The 24,110-nt window shown below is 49.7% G+C and overlaps 1 protein-coding gene across 1 annotated transcript in view; it reads left to right on the top strand.

Moving 5' to 3' along the window:
* The window catches only part of LOC149325901 (uncharacterized), a 45,832-nt gene extending 22,246 nt beyond the window's left edge, over positions 1 to 23,586 (top strand). The window contains exon 5 of the mRNA XM_089563257.1: positions 23,466 to 23,586. Within this exon, the coding sequence (XP_089419383.1) occupies positions 23,466 to 23,546 (81 nt within the window). The 3' untranslated portion in view covers positions 23,547 to 23,586. The remainder of the gene's footprint in view (positions 1 to 23,465) is intronic.
* The last annotated feature ends 524 nt before the right edge of the window (positions 23,587 to 24,110 follow it).

The raw sequence follows: 24,110 nt of genomic DNA, 5'->3' as shown, positions 1-24,110 counted from the left end.
AGGTTTGATTCCCGAGCTCGAGCAATTTCTTACTCGGTTTTGTTTATTTATATGGCCTGACTAGAAGTGTCAATTAGGCTAAATGACTAACTAAGCTCAGTCCCACTTACTTCGAGCATCACTATAGTATCCCTTCAATTGGTTGCATGGTTACTAGCCAAAGTACAATTGGCCCCGATTGAAATTCGCGCACTGTGACGTCACGACCGTTTCGACCAATTGAAAAGCGTGACATTTAGGTCGACAACTGCTGCTTCCAACGATGAGACATCAAAGGCTTCCGCCTTGAAAGCCACTGGGTCAGCACGATGTTTTAACTTGTCGAACAGAGACTGCTTTAAAGCGAGATTGACTATTCAATCACAAAGATCGTAATTCTCCAAATGGAAGGAATTTTTTTTTGCCAGGAATTGAATAGTAGACAAAATGATTTAACTGCACGAGGCCAGGTATTTGTTACGCATTTGCCTCAGTTCTATGCGTACAGTAGCTTATCAAAAAAATTACGGGAGTTTAATATGTTTCCACCCAGCTGCTAAGTTTAGCAGTCGAGCCCACCTATAACGGCCGTAGTTATAACGAACACGGGTGCTGCTACCATGAAAACACGTATTAGAGCAATGGCACTGTGTCTAAGGTATAACGAACGACCGTGACAGCTCAAATCGGTTAGAGCGAACGAGAATTAGAGCGGATTACGCGCCGCAGTCTAAAAACTGGTGCTTCTAGCCAGCGGGTCCCAGCTTCAGTGATACCTTCGCCCCTCTTCCAAGAGAACGTGGCGAATCCCCAAAAAACAATAAAAATTAAGCATTGAAACCACCGATGGTCTGCAGTGTCAGTCGGTGCATACTTGAGTGCCAGCTGCTCTGAAGTGGACAGCTTTGAAAATTGCAAGACGTCTGAGAAATTTGACTCCTGGTCACACTGTATGCTTTCCTGGTCCAGCCGCCGACGTGAAGTTTGTTATACAATCGGTTCTCCAACTTCTGCGCTTGTGCCGGACCGAAGAAACGCGCATACAACAAGCAGTACAAGTCAAACATTCTGCGCCCAAGTGTGTTGGCACTAGCTTCGGCCCTGCATCCGTACAACTTTCACGAAGGTGTGAGACGCCTTGCATATGTCACGTCTCAGTTGCGCTGTTCCCGTGCAATGAACGCTGATATCGTAACCAGTAATATTGCCGCAAATGTTTGTAGTGCTTGCTTGTTCAGTCTTCAAAACTGCCGTCCCGCCGCTTTATCGCTTTGTTTGGGATGCAAGAGCGGCCGGCATTCTGTTCGACGGTCGCCGAGCACACTTGTTGCTACGCCGCCGAGTGATTCAGTTCTTTGAGGGCTAAAGTCAGCCCAAATAAGGAGTTTCGTTCAAGAGCCATTCTCGCTGTTTTCCTCTTCGCCGGACTGAAGTCATCACAACGCGACATCTGGTGTAGGTGCTGACCTGCTATCTAACTATGCTCCTCACGATAGAACCTGGTGCACAGCCAACGCCGATCGTGCTTCGCCAGCCCTGTCAGCCACCGACTTTCCGTGGAGAACCACACCAAGATCTAAAACACTGGCTGGACATGTACGTACGATCGTGTGGCAGCGCTGAAAACCTGGGACGAATGCGCCAAGCATCGAAACGTTTATTTTGCATTGGACGACACTGCCAGAACGTGGTTTGAATACCACAAATCTTCCCTCACGATCTGGTCGACCTTCAAGAAGCAGCTATTGCGTACATTCACTAGCGTCGTACGGAAGGAAAGAGCCGGGGTGCTGCTCCAGTCACGAATTCAACACCCAAATGAGACCGTGACTACGTATGTGGAAGACATGAAACGCCTTTCAGGCGCGCCAACCCTGACATGAATGATGAAAAGAAGCTCTCCTTCCTGATGCGTGGCGCGAAGGAACTTCGCCAACTGCTGCCACCCCCGCACAGCTTACCCAGGAGACTCAGGTGGCGTCGCTCACGGACATCATCCGTGAAGAAGTAAAGCATGCACTTGGCTCCCCGTCCCTGACAACACCAACGGAAGCTGAAGCCATGACCTACGCAGCCGCACTACGCAGTCCTCCGCCCCGACGAGACCCCCCAAGCCCTCTTTTACGGGCACCAGCTCTACAAAAACGATGACTCCTAGCTCTCACCCGCCAACCTTACGAGTGACACAACGGAACTAGAAAATACGACCAGTGGAGGACCCCCGACAAGCACCCACTGTGTTTCTATTGTTGCCATGTGGGACACACACTTCGCCAGAGCCCGTACAGACGCATCGGTCTGCCAGGTTTAGCCATCGACGCCCCACGGCCACTCCCCGGCCAGCGACCACGGGAAATCGACGACTGCTTGCGCAGATGGGAGTACGTGTCGTCAAGCCGTCTTTCCCGCTCCCCGTCGCCGTCCACCGCACGTTTTGCATTACCAGGCCGCAGCTACGCCACGCCTGTCTGAGTAAGGTGCCCTAGCATCTGTAGGGGAAACTAAACAAAACAACCTGTGGAGGTCCGGTTGCTGGCCGAAGAAACGACGAAGATCCTCCGGCGACCACGCTGTATGTAGACGTCTCACCCACTGCGCCGACGCCGCATACAATGACAACCTCGACCACGACGCGAACCGCCTTCAAAACGACGCCGCCATCAGGAAAATCTTGGACCACACGCTCCACCCCCGATTCATATACCCGATAAAGCCGTAATACGACGTCGAGGACGAGGTGCAACGCCAGGGCCAGGGCATCCGATTTAGAAGTGGTTGTTGACGGCCGGAAAGTCACTGCTCTAGTGGACACAGGAGCCGATTATTCGGTGATGAATGGAACATTCGCTGCGCAGCTGAGGAACGTAAGGACTGCTTGGGACGGCACACAAATTCGCACCACAGGGGGCCGCCCCATTCCGCCATCAGGACGATGCACAGCGCGACTGACTCTTAAGGGGCATACCTATCCCGCGACCTTCGTAGAGCTACGACAATGTTCCCGCGAAGTTATCTTGGGCATGAACTTCCTGAATGAGCATCAGGCCATCACCGACCTGCGATCGAAACTGATCATACTTTCCACGGATGAGGCGATCTCTTCAAAGACAACTCCGGAACATCATGTTGCACTTAGTGTCCTGGAGGAACAAGTGAGTGTCCGGCGCCGCTCAAGCCTCATCGTCACCGTAGGCGCCACGGAAAAGCGAATAACACTGAAGCCATTATCGAGGGGAACATTCAATTGTTTCTCGAGCGAGGAATTGGCATCGCAAGAGGCATCGCACATTTCTGCAAACGGCAAGCTCAAGTACTGTAACTGACTTCAGCGAAGAATACCGGCACGTTAACAGGGAAGGACGATTGCTTTCCTCGACAAAATATCTGATGTACGAGACTTATTCGCCCTTTCCGACCCCGCCGGAGAAGATTCCCCTCACCATAAGAACTCACCCACTCTGTGTCTGCTTTTACATTTCCATTCGAGGCAGAAACGCGAAGGATTGGCTTCCAGCTCCCTAAAAAATTGGCAATGACGGTTCGAGATATATCCCCAAGTTGTTGATGCCATGAGTTTGAAAGCTAGCACATTTAAAACAACTTACCGGTGTAGGACTGAAAAAGCACAATCATCCCGTGATCTGCAAGCACACCTTTTTGGTCACCGGTGGTATATTCCCCAAGATCCACGAAGCCTTCAATGTTACCTGAATTGTTACAAAAAGCACATTATGCAATATGAGTAACATTGGCTGTCATAATGGAGCAAATAAAATGCAATCTTGCTTTTCTACCTGGATTATCGAATTAATGTAAAGCTACAAGAATGGCATGTTGGAACCAGTACTGAAACTCATCGGCTGCCTTCACATTGAGATGTTCCGAGAGTTTAATCTCATCCACAAGCAGGTCCCCATGACGGCTGAACATGCCCATGCTTTTGGTCTTTTCGCTTAAAGCCTCAAAAACCTTCGTGTTCAGACCGAAGCCACCCTTAAATCGTTGCAGATATTTTTGCAAGCATTTTCGTCCAGGCAGAATAATAATGCTCTGCTTCCGAAGGTTGTCGTAGAGCTTTGGGCTCCGCATCCTCATTAGCGAACAATCCACAATCCAGGTATTCTCATAAGACATGCCTCTCAGAGACTCTCGTCTTGCGGCCCGGAAACAAGCTCTCACAGCTAGCTGCTGCTTCTTCGGAAGTGAATGTATTTTTGCCTCGAGTGCTTCTTCACTCCGTGCACCGTTTTGCTCCTTCATTTGAGTCACATGCTGCTGAGCATTGGCCAGGCTTTTCTTTGTCCTTCTCAAAGCACGAGAAAAATTCTTGATTTTTTTTAGTCACTGCAAGGATCTTTCGTCTTTGTTCTTCTGTACAAGTTGTTCTGCGAGAGCTTCCGTAAATATTTGCAGTGGAAGCATGACCTCCATTTTTATCGGTGGTCAGCAAGCATTTCTCTGCAAAGTACATACTTCTGTATGAAGTGTGCTTGCCTGCAGCAGGAATCATTTTACATCTATTACAGAGGCCACGCAGAGCCATTTCTTAGGTTATTGTCTCTGCCTCATGGCGGGCTGTAAGCACGCGCTTTTCCTTTTCTCTTCCTCGGAAGTAAATTGTGACAATTACAAACCGTGCTCACGCAAAGGCCTTCCAAAAGGCACTATTTTTCCGATGAATAGTTTCAAGAAGTCACCAACTTCGGTCTCGCAGCAAGCATAAGTTAAAGCGCCATTTGACGCAGCAGGCAACTTCAACCATATCACCGGAATCAGAATTCCATCGAACGGGTGCCGAACATCACTTGGGCACGGACACTGCAGCATCGCTTCGCTATTACACACCGGTCCTGAAGCAATGTCTGTCTGCTCGGAATCGTAACGCTTCTGGAGTTCCTCTGACGCGCCTCCACGAGCGATGCAATGAGAGTGAACCCGCGTATCAGAACCGTCGACTGCAGAGCACAACTCGGGATCCACCAACTCGACATTTCGCTTCCATTGTTTAGGTGCCGGTCCTTGGTCGCAAATGTTTCGCACCTTCCTTTTCACCGTCTTTTAAACCATAAGATGAGCTGGATAATTTTCAAATACTGCAGGGGGTGGTGGTGGTGGTGGAAACATTTATTAAATCATAGGGAGAGGTGTTGGGGGTCGTGACATGAAGGGTCACACCCTTACAACCACTAGGTGGGATGCCTAGTCAGGCACACCATTGGCGTTTGCCGCAGCCCGGGCGCGCTGCGTTAATGCCCTTTGGGCCTCGAGGGTGCAGCAACCGGACAGGGTCGCCTCCCAGTCCTCTCGGGTGGGGTACCGCATCGGGATTCAGGTGTGGCTTGACTCGGGCGAGTTCGTTCGCGACGCCGTTCACCGTAATCTTAAAAGATCTTTCGATGCATTCGTTCTCTAAATGCTTTTCGCATACGACAGCCTTCGGTGTCAGCTTTCTGTCTGCCCTCTTTATCTTATTTTCCCATTCAGCAAGCCGTGCTGGGTCTGCGGGTGCAGTGAACAAAGACACCTTTTCTTCGTTAGGCCGATAACCTCTTCGACACAACGGAACAAAACACGTCCTCTCTTTGCATTGCCGCTTAGCCTTTAACATTTCAAGATGTTTTTCCTCACGTTTAGCGTCTTCCAGCCTCACAATCCAAGAGATTATGCCTGTCAAACATTGATTTCCCACGAGCAATCGCGCGAGGATGCGGTATCGGAGCGACAGTAGACGACAGGAGTTCGGCGGCTTTCGCGCACCAACTCGACCGGCAGCTCCCCTTGCGGCCTCTTCGCGCAGTCATCGCGGGGGCGGTGGCCTCGCCCTCCCGTACGAAACGCGCGCGCTGCGCACACTAGCCAGTACATTTATTTTTGTTTTGTAACATCATTGTTAATGCTAAATAAATTTCAATTTGAATTTTAATTTGAAAATTTGAGTTTATTTTTACCTCAAAGCTCCCATTGAAGGGTGTTGGGACTGGGAGTCCGAGCCAGGAAACGGTCGAGGCGACGGTGAGTAAAAGGACGTTTATGTACAGTATGTACAAGGGCTTTTACATGATACAAGGGTCAAGAGCACCACGGGCAGGCACACAGAAGGGCGGCCCCGGCGGCGAGCGTAGCTCCGGCGTGATGGCTCTTCTGCTGCCCGTCTGCTGCTCGGGTTCAGCGCGGCTCCGTTTTTATAGCCACTGGTAACGGTTACGGCAGCCAGCCGTTCAAATCCTCCAATCACTGGCCACCGTTCAAATTAGACCAATGGTCGAGAGCCGGCGAGCGTCGGAGGAGTTCGCACCGACGGAGAGGAGGAGACTAGGAAGGGTCCGTGTCGGCGCCGCGGCGGCGGGATGAGTCACGCTGCATGTCGCGACTTGTCCGAGAGAGTCTGGGCCTGCTTTGAGCGACGGCGGGCGCGCAGCGCTTGTTTCCAGAGAGGCCAGCCAGCGAAATGTGGGCTCTGGCACTACAGCACCACCGCCGCCAGACAATGCGCCGCGAAGACGAGCTACTTCCGCGTGGCTCGGATGCGGGGCGCGCTCGTACGCCAGGCTCTTCCAAGTTCTCGTCCGGTGTTCAGCCGCAGGTAGCTCCAGGCTCCTTTCCGAGAACGGGTCCCGCTCGTCAGGACAGGATCACTGCTCCGCAGCCTTGTCGCCCAGGAGACTGGATCAGCCACGCTCGGTCCTTCAGAAGAGCTTGCTTCTCAGCATCGGTCGTTGATCGTTCTGCATTGTGCCAAGAACCGACCGACAACAGGCAACACCCAACACGAGCAAGTGCCCTCCGACACCCGTCAAAACACCAGACTTCGAAGTCAAAAAAACTCTGCTGGCTATATTTCTGTCCCCTTTTGTTCCCTGTTCTACAAGAGACACTTGTGGGATACAAGAACTCCGAAGTAATAACTCAAGTGTCAAACACATGTCACACACGGAATAAAATGAATGCAAAATAAATGCGCTCTCTTGAGATCGCTCGGCCAGAAGAACACTCAGCTGAGGCCACAAATGAGGATATCAATTTTTCCCCCGATCAGCGAGCGAACTTAACAGCTGTTCGCGAAGAGACAAAATGTAGGTCACGAGGAGGAGAAGGCAGCCTTGCTTAGAACACACGGCTTAGTGCGTCCACGCCAGCGTTTAACTCGGTTAAACGACACCCGCTACCGCGGAAGCTAATGACTCAGCCTCTTTCGCTGTAGCTGCGCTTTTTTTTCTCTCTCTCTCTCTCTCTTTGTACTTCTCCTTCCAGTTTCTACGGGAGGTACAGTACGAGAGCGATTCGTTTTCATTGACCTGTAACTTGTCCCTTTCTTTGCGCTTCGCGCGCCACCCGCGACGTTCAATTTCCAGTGCGCAACGCTTCCGGTTGGACCGTTGTTTCTTTCTCTCTGTTCGTGGTGGCAAGTCGGGCCTTCCACGAGTCTTGACTTTCTCGCGCACCCTTTTGCCTCTCCGCTCGATGTCAGGTTCACATCTACACGGCCTTTTGATTTTACGCCTACTAAGTGGCGTCCTCTCGAATCGCGGCTTTCTATCGCGATAACTGTGCTTGGCCGAGCGCTTAGACGGTTTCTTCTTGGCAATTTTCTTGCCCCTGTCACTGCGGCCTCGTACAATCTTACGCTCTTTGAGCCCACGCGCTTTCCCTCCGCGCGCGTGCCGCTTTCTATGGGAGCGCGGTTTCTCCCGTGACTGCAGCGGAAAGCGAGAGCCCGCATGAGAGCACGTGCCTTTGCGCGTCTTGCTCTCTCCGTGCTGGCGGCAAGATTCACGCTTGTCCCACTGCTTAATTTTTCGCCTCCTGGGCAGCGCTCTCTTGTATATCAGTTTCCTCTCTTGAAACTCTGTCCCACGCGAACGCTTAAACGATTTCTTTTTGCAGTTTATATTACTGCCAAGATCCATGTGCCTCGACCCACTTATGCGCTTCGCTTTTCGCGATAGTGATGCCTCGCACATTTCTTTAGCTCTGATTCTGACTAGTTTCAGGGCTAACAACGTGACTGACTTTACTGAAGTCATTTTGCCGGCGACGCTGGCGCTTCCGATGGTGGCGACCCGTCTCCGCGCGCTTGCCCTTTCTCTCTTTTCGGCAGCGCCCGTCTTTCTTATGCCTGCCTTTCATTTCTCGGCGGCACCACTCTTTCTTTGCCTGCCTTTCCCCGTCTTTCGGTGACAGCTCTCTCTTGAGCTTGCCTTTACTGCCCTTTCGGCGGCAGCACTGCTTGTCTATCACCTTGTGGTGATAGCTCCCTTTTCGGAACTGGCTGTTACTTTCCTTCCGGTTGCAGCTTTCTTTCTTGTGCTTTCCTTTCATTTTCTCCTGAGGAAGCACATGCTGCTTCCGTCGCCTAGGTTTCTGCTCTCTGACAATGTAACTATGATTCTCAGCCGATTCACGCGCGCTACCTAGATCAGACCTGTCTTTAGCGCCTTTACTAGCGTCCTCCAAACTGCCTTCTTCCTCGTCAGCCTCTACGAGTGCACATTCGTCCTCATCTTTCTTGGACGGAATGACGTCTACCGCCCCTATGTCGTCTGGAACGTTCTGTTCTCCACTGTCGTCCAGCCCCTTAGTTTCTTCAGGCGCAGACGAACCAGTGTTTTCTACTGACTTTACTGCTGACACGCAGCTCTCGTCATGCTCCATACGCGTTTCAGCCAATTTCGGATGAGGGTCGGCTGTGCACTCAGTCGCGATGTTCTCGCCACTTCAGCTGCTTTCTGGAAAGTCGCAAAGCTCAGAGCAGTGCGAAAGCACAGGACTCGTTTCGCATTCCTCGCCAGAGACACCAACGCAAAACTCAGCGTCCGCAAACTCTATATGCGTCCGCATCCGTTGATCGGAAGTCTCAGGTTTCTGCGTTTCTGTTGAATGCGCTGCACAACACGGTGTGCCGTCCTCGTTTACTTCGCTTGCGTCGGTGCAGGCGTTTTCATTAATGTCCAGACGGACGACCTCTCTGCCCTGTTCGGCCACTTCTCCTGCTTTCGACGCGCTAGGAGATTCGCTTTCCGGTAACTCCGCCACAATTTCAATGGGCGAGACCTCTGTAAGTGCATCGTCCGATGCCGTGACTACCTTATCCGATGGTATAGAGGTTTTCTCGGTTGGCGAATGCGGGGCAATTCCCACTGTTACTGCAGCAGTTACATCTGCCAAGTACGGACTACGTTCCTCTGTGCCGCACTGGCAGGGCTGCTCTGCAGCGACGCACTCTACCTCTGTGTCACGATCTTCCGACCCTTCAGCATTTTCGAGCCACTCTAAAATGTCTTTTTTAAACTGGTAGGGAAAATCGTTAAAGGATTGGGTGCTATTCTCTCGCAGGTACCTTTGGCGAAGGTCCAGCGGTGACACGTTATATCTCGCCAGTAAGAAGCTTTTCAGCTCATCGTAGTCCGCCAAGCCGCCGTCCAAGAGGCGCTTGACAACGTCATACGCTTCGCTGGAAAGCAGGGCTACCAACTTTTGTGCCCAACCATTCCGCTCAACGCGCTTTCTCTCGCAGACGCGCTCGAACTCCGCCAAATATTTCGCCATATCTTCGGCGATCACGAAGGGCTGCGGCCTGTCTCTCAGCTGCTGACCGTTGGTCTCATGCAGAGCGGACAATGTTCTATATCTCTCGAAATCGATCTGATGCGCTTCAAGCTCGAGGCCCCTCAGTTTCCTGACGCGAGCACGCCGTTTTACCTCCTCTTCGCGCTCACGGCGTTCAGTGATCTCTTCCCAGGCCTCATTGGCTTCCTCAGCCGTTACATTCTCCTTCCGCATGATCTCAAGAATCGCATGCTTTTGTTTTGTGGGGCCCAAATCAATGCCCAACTCCTCACAAATTTCGATGAGTTCCTTCACTTTGAAGTTCTCCATCGCGCACAATAGCCTCTTGTAGTTTGCCCTTTTCTTAGAATTCCCTTGCCGTTCACTACTATAGCGCTACTAGTACGACACGCGCAAGTCATTCTTTCCAACAACGCCTCGTTTACTCCCTCTGCACCCGCTTTCGTTTCAAAGCACTCCGACTTGGCTCGAAACAGCAAAGCTCTCTCCAGTGCAACATACAGCCCTACTCTAAACTACAATCACGTGTGATAGAGCAGTCTGGCGAATTGAGGGGAAAACATCAGGCACTCACCGCGCCGAGGTAGCTGACGCCGGTCGATCCCGCAGCTGCCATCCACTGTTGGGACTGGGAGTCCGAGCCAGGAAACGGTCGAGGCGATGGTGAGTAAAAGGACGTTTATGTACAGTATGCACAAGGGCTTTTACATAATACAAGAGTCAAGAGCACCAAGGGCAGGGACACAGAAGAAGGGCGGCCCCGGCGGCGAGCGTAGCTCCGGCGTGATGGCTCTTCTGCTGCCCGTCTGCTGCTCGGGTTCAGCGCGGCTCCGTTTTTATAGCCACTGGTAACGGTTACGGCAGCCAGCCGTTCAAATCCTCCAATCACTGGCCACCGTTCAAATTAGACCAATGGTCGAGAGCCGGCGAGCGTCGGAGGAGTTCGCACCGACGGAGAGGAGGAGAGGAGGAAGGGTCCGTGTCGGCGCCTAGGCGGAGGGATGAGTCACGCTGCATGTCGCCACTTGTCCGAGAGAGTCTGGGCCTGCTTTGAGCGACGGCGGGCGCGCAGCGCTTGTTTCCAGAGAGGCCAGCCAGCAAAATGTGGGCTCTGGCACTACAAGGGGTACTACATGAGGGGGTGGAATACTCAGCAGAACATTTCTTCGATGGATGATTTGAATGATGGTAAGTTGGTCAGATCCACGATTGCGTTTGGCAGGTCATTCCAGTCCCTTGCTGTATGAACGAAAAATGATGACAGATGCGCAGAAGGGCGGGCAGGGGGAGGATAGACGGCCTTCGCGTGGCTTGTGCGATTGAAGATGCGATGTGCGGGGCTGATATTGGAGTTAAGCAATGGATGATAATAGAACTTATGAAACAGACACAGTCTGGAAATTTTTCGGCGGTTCGCTAACCGGGTGAGATGAGCATAGCGTTTTAGTACAGTTGCACTTACATGATAAGAACAGCCTGAGAAAATGAAACGAGCTAAGCGATTTTGTACAGATTCGAGAGTAGTGGAAAGGTTATTTTGATGAGGGTCCCAGACCGCGAATGCATATTCTAATTTGGGACGAATAAGTGTGAGATAAACAAGGGATTTCACAGATGGGGGTGCTAGTCGCAGGGTTCGTCGGAAATAAGTAAGGACGCGATTTGCCTCGTTAGTAACTTGAGATATATTGTCACGTTGTAGTGACGGCAATCCAGCAGTCAGGAAAACAGCAGCAAGCCTTGCAAACGAAGCTCTTTATTTGGGCTGACTTGCACCCGCAAAAGAACTGAATCACTCGGCGGCGGCGTAAGCAACAAACGTGCTCGTCAGTTGTCGAACAACGAATGCCCGCTGCTCGCGGCATCGTTCATTTAAAGCCGGCAAGACAACTTCCAGATAGCAGGACAAGATCTTCTACAGTAATCTGGAAAAACCTAGATGCAGCCTTTCATGGCTGCGATCAAACGAGATTAGACTGGTCGCTTCTCGCGTCAAGAACAAAAATGATAACAGCTCTTTCCTGCAGCCTTGAGCGTGAACACTACAATGATACGTGGCATTACCCCCCTTCCAAAAAAGCATCGTCTCGATGCTTTAAAATGAAATTAAACACGGAGAATGCTTCCAGAACTTAGAGTCCTTTAGCGTTCGTAATAATGTGTAAGGGCAGCGGTAAAAGCTTCAAGTCTGGTCATTTCGTCGTCGGTGTTGTCGTCGCTGTTGTCGTAGTTTTTGACGTCGTATTTGTCGTCGTAGTAGTCGTCGTCGTAGGGATCGTCGTCGTCGTAGGGATCGTCGTCGTGGTAGGGATCGTCGTCGTGGTAGGGGTCGTCGTCGTGGTAGGGGTCGTCGTTGTCGTAGGCGTCGTCGCTGTCGTAGGGTTCGTCGTCGTCGTAGGGGGCATGGTCTTCTGTTTTCGTCGATGTAGGATCTTAGTTCTTGCGCTCAGAAGCAACCTCACCTCCAGAGGCTGCTTTATTCAGTTTAACCTTCGGGGCTGGGGAAGCGTCCACGCACTGCGTGCCCTCGGCTAGGAGATACTTAGCGCGGTGACGATTGCGACGGAGAACGCGATAGGCAGCTCGGCGATCAGTATCCTTCTGCAAAAATTCCTCGATTTCGGCTGGTCGCTGGCCGGGTCGGGGTCGTGGGGCGTCGTAAGGAAACCCTCGGATGTCCATTCTCCTGTATGGGCAGTACCGGAGAATGTGACTGGCTTCTCCGCAGTGGAAGCATTGTGGGCGGCGCTGGTCGGGTGTTCTCCACTCGACGCATTTCCTCGGCCGTGTACAACGCTCGTAGGACGTGCGAGTTGGGGCGAGAGGGCGGCGCTCCAGCGCAGCTGGCTAAGGGCGATAGGGGCTTGGGTCCCGTCGTCGAGGTACAGGACGGCGTGCTGCTGCGGCGTAAGTCATGGCTGGAGGCTCCAGAGGCTGTGTGGTAGACTACAGTCGGGTCTTCCGGTGAATAACTAAAAGGGCTGGCGTCACGAATTGCAGGGGTTGTCCGGTACCTGGAAGGCTACCCAGCACCTCCACCAGATGTCACGTTGTAGTGACGGCAATCCAGCAGCCAGGAAAACAGCAACAAGCCTTGCAAACGAAGCTCTTTATTTGGGCTGACTTGCACCCGCAAAAGATATGAATCACTCGGCGGCGGCGTAAGCAACAAACGTGCTCGTCAGCTGTCGAACTACGAATGCCCGCTGCTCGCGGCATCGTTCAATTTAAAGCCGGCAAGGAAACTTCCAGATAGCAGGACAAGATCTTCTACGGTAATCTGGAAAAACCTAGATGCAGCCTTTCATGGCTGCGATCAATCGAGATTAGACTGGTCGCTTCTCGCTTCAAGAACAAAAATGATAACAGCTCTTTCCTGCAGCCTTGAGCGTGAACACTGCAATGATACGTGGCAATATGAAAAGACGAATTTAGCCGCCGCGGTGGCTCAGTGGCTATGGTGCTCGGCTGCTGACCCAAAAGACGCGGGTTCGATTCCGGCCGCGGCGGCGGAATTTCTTTAGAGGAGAAATTCTGTAGGCCCGTGTACTGTGCGATGCCAGTGCACGTTAAAGAACCCCAGGTGGTCGAAATTTCCGGAGCCCTTCACTACGGCGTTTCTCATAGCCTCAGTCGCTTTGGGACGTTAAACCCCATAAAACCAAACCAAACCAAAAGACCAATTTAGATGAGGTGTCAAATGGATGCCTATATACTTGTATGTTGATACTGAAGAGATTTCTGCATTCCCGATTAGATATCTTGAAGATCGTTGTGAATGACGTCGGTGGAATGATAGCAGAGATGTTTTTTTTTCACATTTAAGGACATTAGCCATGTATTACACAAGGTTAGTACGTGCTGTATGTCAGACTGTAGAAGGAAAATGTCAACGCGTTTAGTTATAGGCCGGTAGATAACGCAATCATCAGCGCACATGCGAATTTTAGAACATATATTAGCGGTCAAATCATTTATATGAGAAAAAGACGGGGGCCCAAGACGGTGCCTTGAGGTGCCCCAGATATAACAGAGGAATAAGAAGATGAACATTTATTAGCAAAAAAAAATTCCTGTCGATTAGTGAGGAAGCTGCATATACAATTAAAGACAGATTTGTTAAGATTGTGACGTGAAAGTTTTAGGAATAGTCGTTTGTGAGGAACTTCATCAAAAGCTTTTACAAAATCGAAGAAGAGGGCGTCGATAGGAACGTTGTGGTCAATGCTAGAGCTGAGGTCATTAATAAAAAGGGCTAATCGTGTTTCGCAAGATAAACCTTTTAGGAAGCCATGCTGGTTAGGGTTGAAAAAGTTGACGGACACAAGGAATTTTATAATTTGAGAGAAAATCATATCTTCCATTAGTTTACAAGTGATACACGTGATAGATATTGGTCGATAGTTATGGCAAGAAGTTGAAGGTCCTTTTTTGGCGACTGGGATGACCTTGCCTATTTTAAAGTCATGTGGTATGATGGCTGATGAAACGGATTGCTGAAAGATAAGAGACAATGTGGTGCTAGTAGGATGTTTTGTATTTTTCTACACTTTAGTATTAATTCCGTCAACACCACCTGAGGAAGTTAATTTCAAAGAGTCGATTATTTTCACAATACCATCAGGTTCAAAGCTGGAATCCCGCATACGTGGAAAGTTAAAGGAAGGAAAATTGGGTAATTCGTTATGCGTTTCGTGAGTGAAAACTGAGCTGAGTGATAAAGCTCGGGTAATTGCCTTACGCACACCTTCGGATTTTCGGGCGACTACAAGCAGCCACTGTCTCGCACACGTAAATGCCGCGGCAGTGGTGCGTCACTAGTCCGAGCCGCGCGTTCGAAATTCGGCATAAAAGCTCCTGTGTGCGCCCACTAATCAGAGAATGAACCACGACAGACACCGGCCAGCAATCATAACTCCTCTGAGCGAGTTATATTACTTCATGCGGCCGGTTACATATAGACATTGGTCTGTTTTAGAATATATGCGTTGCAACCCAGCAAATGCTTCCAGCTCCTCAGGGAACAGTCACTATCCTCGGGAAGCTTGATCGCAGTGCAAAAAGCACCCGCAGCGACGGTTTCGTCTCATTTTAAGCTGGGCTACTAGGCGAGGTTCCAGTGCAGAAGCAGTGTTCTGCACGACAGACTCACAAGGCGCATGCATTGCCGCAGTATTCGTTCCTGATAGGAGCAATGCGAAAACCAACTCTAATAATCGAACCCCCAACCCGAATCCAAGAGGCAACAAAAGTTCGAAGGACGCGGGCTATTTTTGATGGTGACACGCATCCAGCTGTCTCAGATCAAGTGGAATAATGGTAGTGTCGTCCCTGCGGAATCTACCTTATCAAGGCAACGGTCTGTGCCTTCCGAAATGCCCGCTCGCTACACAGGGAGCGGCCATCCAATCGCGATCATCATCAGCATGACATAGACGCGGGCCGAATGCGAGGCAAGCGGAGCAATGAGGGGGTCGCGCCGGTAGGGGGCCTGCACATGCGCTTGGCGCTTTTGAGCTTTTGTCTGGTTCGGCTAGGCGGCGCTGACACGCAGTTCTTTTCTGTGCGGCGCGCTCCGTTTACCTCTGTCCGCGCCTGTACTTGCTTGGCCCTTTCCCGAAGTCAACATTTCGAAATAAGTGGATCATTATAGCGACCGACTACCTGACCCGCTACGCCGAGGCAAGAGCCTTACCGAACGAAACAGCAGCAGAACTCGCCAAATTTTTCGTGGAGTGCATTCTTCTCTGACACGGTGCCCCCGATATACGCATCACGGACAGAGGAACAGTATTCACGGCGGAACTGACGCAAGCCATCCTGCGTTACAGCCAAACCAGCCACCGGAGGACAACTGCATACCACCCGCAAACCAACGGACTGAGCGAGCGCCTGAACAAAGCTATTGCCGATATGCTCGCCAAATATGTCGATGCCGAACACAAGACCTGGGGAGTTATCATGCCTTACATCGTCTTCGCCCACAACACCGCAGTGCAGGAGACCACCCAGATGACTCTTTTTAGGCTCGTTCATGGCAGGGAGGCCCCGACCAGGCTAGACGCCATGCTGCCCAATGTTACCGAAGAAGATAACGTCGGCGTCGCCGCCTATCTTCAGGCCGCCGAAGAAGCCCGAAGACTTACTAGATTACGGATCAAAGACCAGCAGCGGACCGACGGCAGACGCTACAACCAAGGAAGACGCAACGGGGAATAGAAGCCAGGAGACCGAGTCTGGGTTTGTACGCCTATTCGCTGCCGCGCATTGAGTGAAAAGCTTTTGCACCGCTATTTCGGCCCGCTCATGGTTCTTCGTCGGCTAAGCGAACTGGACTATAAAGTCATCCCTAACGTAATGACTGCATCCCAGCGACGCCGCGTACGACCGGAGGTTGTCCATGTCGTCCGTCTAAAGCCATATTTCCACCGCAGTGGCTCAGTGGTTACGGCGCTCGGCTGCTGACCCAACACTGCAAACCGAAAAACTCCCAAAAAGGAGTAAATGACTCATCGCGTAGCGCACTCCCGAAAAGGGGTTTTGATACTCCTCAGAATAGGAGTATATCGTCTACTCCTTTGTTTGAAGGGGTACTTTCGGAGTGCTGGAAGGAGTGAAGTGTTACCGCTCCCTAGACGGGAGTTTATTTAGGAGTAAATTTGCGATCACAAAGGAGTTAGCATGGCAATTAACAGAAGTATTATATACTCCTTTTCAGCTACTTTTATAGTACATTTCAGGAGTACGTGCCTGTTCCTGTTAAGTAGTTTTGACAGGAAATTTTTTTAGCAATTTCTCTTACTATAAGGTAACATTCATGATGCCCAGACGAGTTTATTATTTCACTTGATGAGGAAGCCCATTTGAAATGAAGTATTCCTATGGAAGGCTCATTTTAATGCCTTCCCAGGATAAATGCGTCGATGAAATTGCAGTAATTTATTTCAAACAATATTTTATTGTGTACAAAACATTTGAACCAAGTGTTCGGCAGCTTGCTTTCGATGGTTACAAAGAACCAATGTCTTGGCCCCTGTAGAAAAGAAGAGTGCCTTAACCCGCGCTGTCTTTGGCTGCAGAGTTGAAATATCCCAAAGAATAAAAATAGAGATGCCACACTAGAAAGCAAGGAGGGAACCTTGAAATGCTTTGCTGTCAACATACGGGCATGTCATGCTATCGCTGATTAAAAGGCACGACGTCAAAGGAGGCTCCTTCTGAAAGAAAGATTAGAAAAAAAGTGCATCAGAGGAATTACACCTCTAAGCTTGAAGTATGATGTGCTTCAAGTGTAGAAGTCAAGTTCCCAAAGCAGTTCAGAGTGCACTTTTCCATAAAGTAGGTGTTGTTGAAGTTTAAACGTTTTTCGTGACAAAAGATTAGCTAGTAGAACATAGTAGGTAATCAACTAGCTATAATACATATCTGTACCCTGTCGCATGACAGCGGCTAAACGCGTTTTTCAGGGAATCAAAAATTCCGGAGAGCCGCTTTCGTAAACGTTAAGGCAATACGGCGAATGGGAAGCAGCGTCGATGGGGAACATTTTTCCCCTAAAGAATAAAACTAAAAAAATAAAATGGTCTTACTGAGGCACTTGCGCATTCGCGCTGCCTTTGTCTGCGTTCCGGCACTGCAAGAAGCATTGCGATATAATTTTCTTTTTCACTTGTCAGAAGGTTCCCCACACATTCCAGGCACCATATCAGGACCAATTATTGAAATCAGAACATGCAAACAAAAGACTGCATGTGAGCTTCCACTGCGTGTATGCAAAGCGCTATTTCCTTGATGGGCGAACCCGCAGCCGTGCATTTTGAGGGCGTCGTCATTCTGTGTAAAGGCACGGCCGCTTGATACAAAGCACAAAGCGTGGTACAGGTCAAAGGCAGGGCAAGGGTGACTAACGTAGCAGGCACTGTTAGGAATAGAAAGCTACCACCAGACCCACCCTCCCGCCGCCACCTGTCTTCTGTTATGCTTTGTCCTCACATTCGTTGCCAGGATTCAAAAGAAAACATTCTACACAGGTCTATCTGGCTGGGAAAGGAATTTAAGTAGGAAAGAACGCCAACCAAAAAAAAGCGAAAAAAGAAACACGACGGAACCTTCTTGGTTCTTACCAGGTGCGACTGCGAGCGAGTCACAACGCGTTTTTTAAGCCTTCGATTAGTCATCCTCCGGGTCACTGCTCGTAGACAGTTGATGCAAGAGGGGGACAGGGTTTCTAGGGAGAGTATAACATTTCCTTGCGTCTGCTGAATGTGCCGTGACTCAAGTAAGAGCGTCCTGCGCGGGTGCGGCTCAGTGTCCAGCACAAGAGTTCCCTTGAAGTCAGTCTTGTCAACCCGCGCTTCGTTCCTTATTAATTTGTTTGACATCCGCTTTGTGCTGCTTCAATTTTTCAGGGAAGTGCTTGGTTTCGCCAATGTACTATGTCCAGCTCGAGCAGGGGATCTTGTATTCTAGCGTATGCTTTATTTTTTTTCTTTCGCTACCTTCCCGGGATCAGCAGTCCGAACCGGAACGCTTGCCTCCACGAGTTTCACATAATGGAATGTGTTCGGAAACTGCACGCGAAGAGGCAACTTCTTTTCACATTTTTCAAATGCGAAGAGCTTACAAGATACCACATTTTGGAACTAGACGCCTAACGATCCAGAAATGCAACGCTCAGTATGGTTGCCACCTCATGTCCGCTGCCGACAATCGCTGCTACGGTAAGACGCCACCAACTCGGAAAATGTAACAATTTAGGCAATCTGCTTGAGCGCTAAGGCTTCGCCATGTCCTGTGCTATGACTGAAAAGAAAAAAATCGCTTGCATTCTTTGCATAACAAGGCCCTCTCTTAAAACACAGGAAAGGAAGCAACACATTAGGGCAGGCAATGGTTTGTTCTCAGCACTGTTCGTAATAACGTGACAAAAATTTCCGGACCCCAAGGCTGTGCATTTTCACCTGCTCATTGCCTGTACAGCTTTTCCACATTCATGGGGCGAGAACGCATGGAGAAAATTTGGTCCCTAGAAGAATTGACCCTACTTCCAGTCGTACATATTAACGTAAACAGCCACGACTGCAGTGCCACACTCTTTTTCAGCCGCATGCAACAACAAATTTCTAGATGCTTACTTAATGACCTCTGTGTGAGCTGACTCCTCCGGACGACGATGAAGCCTTTCGTCTCCGTGCACCCGGAGTTCACAGCAAGCCTTCGCACACTGAAAAGGGAGCGGCGTTAAGTGCATGCGCGTATGTGGCATCAAAGGAGAGTTTAATACTGCTTGCCGCTATACACGACGATGATAATCCGGTCTTTTGTATTCTTGCTGTAATACAGCGAAAGAACGAGGGGCCGTCGGTGTCGAGAAAACTGATACGTCACACACACACCGCCATGTCGGCGCGGCGAAACGGCAGCAGCCAACACTTGTATGCTGCGCAGACAATGAACGACCAGCCGCTGCTTCTGCACATATTGCTGGCTTGAGTGAGACGTTCATTGCAGCATCTTGCTGCTAAGGTCGATGATGTCCAGTCTCTTATGTCCCGACAAGCGCGCGAAAAGGAGCGGGCGGCAAGCTGGCGGCTGCGGGCAGGTCGACGCGTCACACACCGCCATGTTGGTTCGACTGAGCTAGGCTGGCTAAGCCTCTCGCGGACTGCCGTCGTAGGCGATGCAACACCAAGCGTTCTCCGAACACACTGGAGACTTCACAGGAACTGTCTGTGCAGAGCACACTGCTGCGCAAGGCTGCGACGATCCGGTGTCTTGTAACATGACAAACGGGCTTGAAGCAGAAAAAGCAGAAGCGAGCAGGCAGCGACGAGCGAGCAGGCGTCGTCACCTGCAAGTGCAGCGAACCGGCAGCTGCCACTAGGCGGCGTGCAGACACTAAGGAGTGCATAAAGGGTCTGAAGGAGTATTGAAGCCGATATGCTCCTGCTTGGAAAAGTAGTAAAATCATGTGAATACTTTATTTTACTCCTCCATTTCGTGACAGCGGTAAAAAAGGAGGATTTCCTCATTTTTACTACTTAAAGTCGATTGCGCAATTTTAAATAAGGAGTTTAAAAGCGGACACAAGCTATTTATACTCCTATTTGGGCTTATTTGAGTTTGCAGTGAAGAGACGCGGGTTCGATCCCTGCCGCGGCGGCCTGATTTCGATGAAGGCGAAACTCTAAAGCCTTTGTACTGTGGGATGTAAGTGCACGGTAAAGAACCCCAGGTGGTCGAAATTTCCGGAGCTCTTCACCACAGCGTGCCTCATAGCCTGAGTTGCTTTGGGACGTTAAAGCCTTATAAACCAAACCTAAAGCCATATTATGCGCGCTAAAGGACGGCGTGTTTCCGCGTCCAGTATGTATTTTTCCACAATCCGTTTTTTCTTTGCAGCTGCATTGTGTTCTGACGCATAGGGTCGATGCTTCTTTGAGAGGGGAGTAATGCCGCGAATCTTTGTAGTGCTGTTTGCTCATTCTTCAAAGCTACCGGCACGCCGCTTTATAGCTTTAGTTGTGATGTAAGACGCGCCTAGATTTATATCGATTGATCTTATCCAGGCGGAGCCGATTCTACGCTGTTCCAGAGTGTTCTAGTAAGTTTCCAAGCTTTATCTCGAAAGTTCGCTATAAGCATTAAAAAGAGCATTGCCGACAGTGGTCGGCGTTCTGTTCGATGACCGCCGAGCACGCTTGTTGCTACGCCGCCAAGTGATTCAGTTCTTTGTGGGCGCAAGTACACTCAAATAAGGAGTTTCGTTTAGGAGCCATTCTCGCTGTTTCCCTGTTCGCCGCACTGCAGTAACCGTCACAATGTTGCATCCCTAAAGGAGCTCTTTTGCTAGAATGATTTCGGCAAGAAGCACATTAACACTCTGCAAAGCCTGGAAAAATCAGTTGGTGACATAATAAAGCAGCAGAGTTCCAAATGGACATTTTGATGGAATAAACGCAACTTTCGCTTGACATTGCACTTGTGCTGTAATCGGGAAGTCCACTTACTACGAACCTCAGTTACAACCAACAAGGTCCGTTTAAATATTGTCTCGACTGTATATTTTAGCTATTTAGCTATTTAAAGCTCAAGTGGATATTAACGCTACTGAGGGGTAATTAACGCCGAAAATATCCGTATACACGCGCTCTGCGTTCCACGTCATCAGGGTAGTTATTGAATAAAACACCTCTGGGTTATATATATCCAGAGTGGCGAGTAAAAATTTACGAGTCGCCAATCACGAGAGCCAGGCCAGCGCAGCTCACTGCTCTGTGGGCCGTGAAAATGCCGGTAACTAGTGCGTCAAGGATTTCCCACTACTCTCTTGTGGGACATCAAGCTGAAGCTAGTCCTAAAAATTATATTTTCTTTTTCTTCCCACTGCCGCTTTCGTGTTGCACCCATGTTAATATTTTGTAACGTGATACCTTTAAGGGTCCCGTAAAGAGGCGGACCCGACGTAGTTGGCGCGTCGTCGCCAGTGTGTGTGGAACAGTTGGATCAGTCTAGAGGGTTGTGACATAACACGTGGAGCTGTGAAATCAAATGTGATATAAGGGTGACTCCATATGTATGTAGTGTAGTATTTCACACAATATGGAAACAGTGTCTATGTCTGCGTGCGCAAGAGCACGCTACAGTACAGTTCAGTACAGGCAGCTACTGTTAAGTGGTACAGGCAAATTTCAGGTGGTTCTCATTTTACCTTAAAGGTGCACTAAAGAGGAATCTGGGCCCGTATTACGGAACTGTCAAATCAAAATCTTGTCAAAAACTCGTCAAAAAGCCCCGCCATAGCCGCGCTCCTATTGGTCGGCCGTGGCCGGCGGCCATGTTTTTTTCTTGCGTCATGGGTGGCTCGCGTTTACGTCACGGACATGACAGAAGTGGTGACGTTGCACGCCTAATTATGCAGGCGCATTTTGACGTTTTTTTTTTACGGCTTCGAGGCGGTCAAAATTGGACCGTGGAGTTTTTGACAGAAAATGGCGGCGGCGGCAGCGGCGGCGTATGTGGCTGTAAGACTGAGGCGGCTGCGGCGACGCGAGCAACGGCGAAGGAGGGCGTACGAAGACGCGTTTGACTTGCTGGACAAGCTGTTCCGACGCCTTTTTCGACTGGAGAAGCAGACTGCGGTGTGGCTGTGCGACGAACTCGCCGATGAATTGGGAGGTGTGCGCGCGAGTGCGTTGTCGGTGCAGCAGCGGGTGCTGTGTGCACAGCGGTTATTTGCGACCGGCGGCTTTCATGCAAGCTTCGGCAGCCGACGACACCTCGGTGCCACAGCTACATACAAATAATACATGCTTATGCTGGCAAAGAACTTTATTTTCCCCTGCAAATCGCACTTCGTGGTCGTCTTCTGTTTGCCGGTCGATGAAAAAGAAACAGACGACCACACATCACATACAACGCTTCACGCTCTGACACTTCTGTCATCGATCGTAAAAGCCGAACAACACAGACCTTAACAAGTTGGCTTCGTCGATTTTTCCGCACTTAGATCAACCGCACAGTACCTTGATTTTCGACGCCGTGTAAGGAAACAGTATCAAAGCGTGGAACAGCTGTTTCCGTGCAAAGCGGCTTGTTGACGTTTTACCGCCGTCTGCGCAACCCCGCGGCAGCAAAAGTTACCCACGAGGAAATTTAATAGCCTAACTTCTTGCGCTTCTTATTTTCCTTAATATTTTTTAGCTTTAAACGTCCTTTTCTGGCAAAATAAAATAGTAAATATTTTTATCGCTGTGCATTTCTTTACTCTTTTAGCAAAAATTTGGCCGACGGTCCCTCGTCGTGCAGGCAAATGCTTCGGGGCGCCGCTCTGCTGTAATTGGCTGATTCCTCGTTGCGTCAATTTTACGTCAGGCGTCGACGTCACATCGTTTCGTCATTTTGACGTCACTGTCAATAACTTTTGACAGATTTTTGGCAAAGTTCCGTAATACGGGCCCTGAACTCGTCTTTTTGCCGCGGAAACTCGATATGCACCTTCCGAGCATTCTTATAAACCTAGATTCATTGCCCTGTGTGGTTGGTTTTCCTAATTAAATCGAATTAACGTCCGGCTCCCGCCTTTTTTTTTTAATTCTCCCTCGCACGGTGGGCGGAGTCGACCAACGCGTGGAGTGCCTTTCAGCCAGTCCCGCGGCGGCTTGCCGCTCTGCCATCGGCGGAGTAAAACGTAGTAGTCCGTAGAAGCAAATAGTCCGCGCGTATTTTTATTTCTGCGGGCTTATTTTGCGGCTATATTATCTGCCAATGAAACTATCTATTCACGGAAACCTAAAAAACAAAATAAAGGTTGGTTTTGTGGGGTTTAACGTCCCAAAGCGACTAAGGCTATGAGAGACGCCGTAGTGAAGGACTCCGGAAATTTCGCCCACCTGGGGTTCTTTAACGTGCAAAAACAAAATAAAGCGAGAGCAAAGCCTCCACGGAGCTTGCTGCAAGGCACTCCACGCGTTGGTCGACTCCGCCCACCGTACGAGGGAGAATTAAAAAAGGCGGGAGCCGGACGTTAATTCGATTTAATTAGGAAAATCAGCCACACAGGGCAATAAATCGAAGTTTCTAAGAATGCTCAGAACGTGTTGATCAAGTTCCCGCGGCAAAAAGACGAATTCAGATTCCTCTTCAGTGCACCTTTAACAAGCGCGAAAAACAGTGAATTTCGATAGTGCACGAATGCTGAAAATTTCCTATTTCTGCTTTTTATCATATTTAAGTAAGGTAGAGCTGTGTTCACAGTAGTTCTTTAAGAAATTACTCAAGAGAAGATTCTTCTGCGTCATTTACGTCAATTAAGCTAAAGCACGGCTTGCTTAAGACTAGTGTCCAGGGTTTTGTGCTCTATTCATAAATTTCTTGTAATCGGCTATGAAGAGCGGAACGTTGTTCTTATTTCGTTCCAGGGGTTGGCTCTGTTCTGTATGTGCCTGCATTTTGGACACGGCGTGTACTGGAGCCGAATTGCAACGAAAACTGTCCACTAACCGTTGCGGTTACCGTCTGCGGGATATTTTTCAAAAGTGGCCGCAATGTAAAGGTGGACCGGAAATAAAGTGACACTCTTTTAGTATTGTTTCTTGCTTCCCGCTAAAGTAGAGCTCCTCACAAGCCATGCTTGGAAAATGTTGTCGAATGCCTTACGTAGATGACCTTATGACCTCGAGGTCATAAGGCATTGCGTATAAAGGGTGGCTAATTTTTATACCACAATCGACACTCCGTCTTTGAACAGATATCTTGATACCTGATTTTCAACGGCTGGTAATTTGTAAGTGCGACCTCTGGTGTACCTAAAGGTCCGTCTTTAGTGCCTTTTTTATTTATAGTTTTGATATTGCTTCGCGTATTAGTTTTAGGACCTTTCGCCGACGACTGCCTGATCTGTAGTGTATCAAACAATGTAGATAACGAAAAAATAACTAATACCTGCTATCGCAGCAGCGAAAATTGGTGCGAAATCTGTGAAATCAAGATAAATGAAAAAAAAGCAGTGGTTTTGCGAAACAAGCCCAAAGAAACGAGCTGAAACTTGCCCACGAGTATAGCTA

This window comes from Amblyomma mixtum, chromosome 10 (genome assembly GCF_055824585.1).
Source record: "Amblyomma mixtum isolate Tamu chromosome 10, ASM5582458v1, whole genome shotgun sequence".
NCBI classification, from domain to species: Eukaryota; Metazoa; Arthropoda; class Arachnida; order Ixodida; family Ixodidae; genus Amblyomma; species Amblyomma mixtum.
Note: the sequence above shows the minus strand (reverse complement) of the source record. Positions and strands in the feature narration are given on the sequence as shown.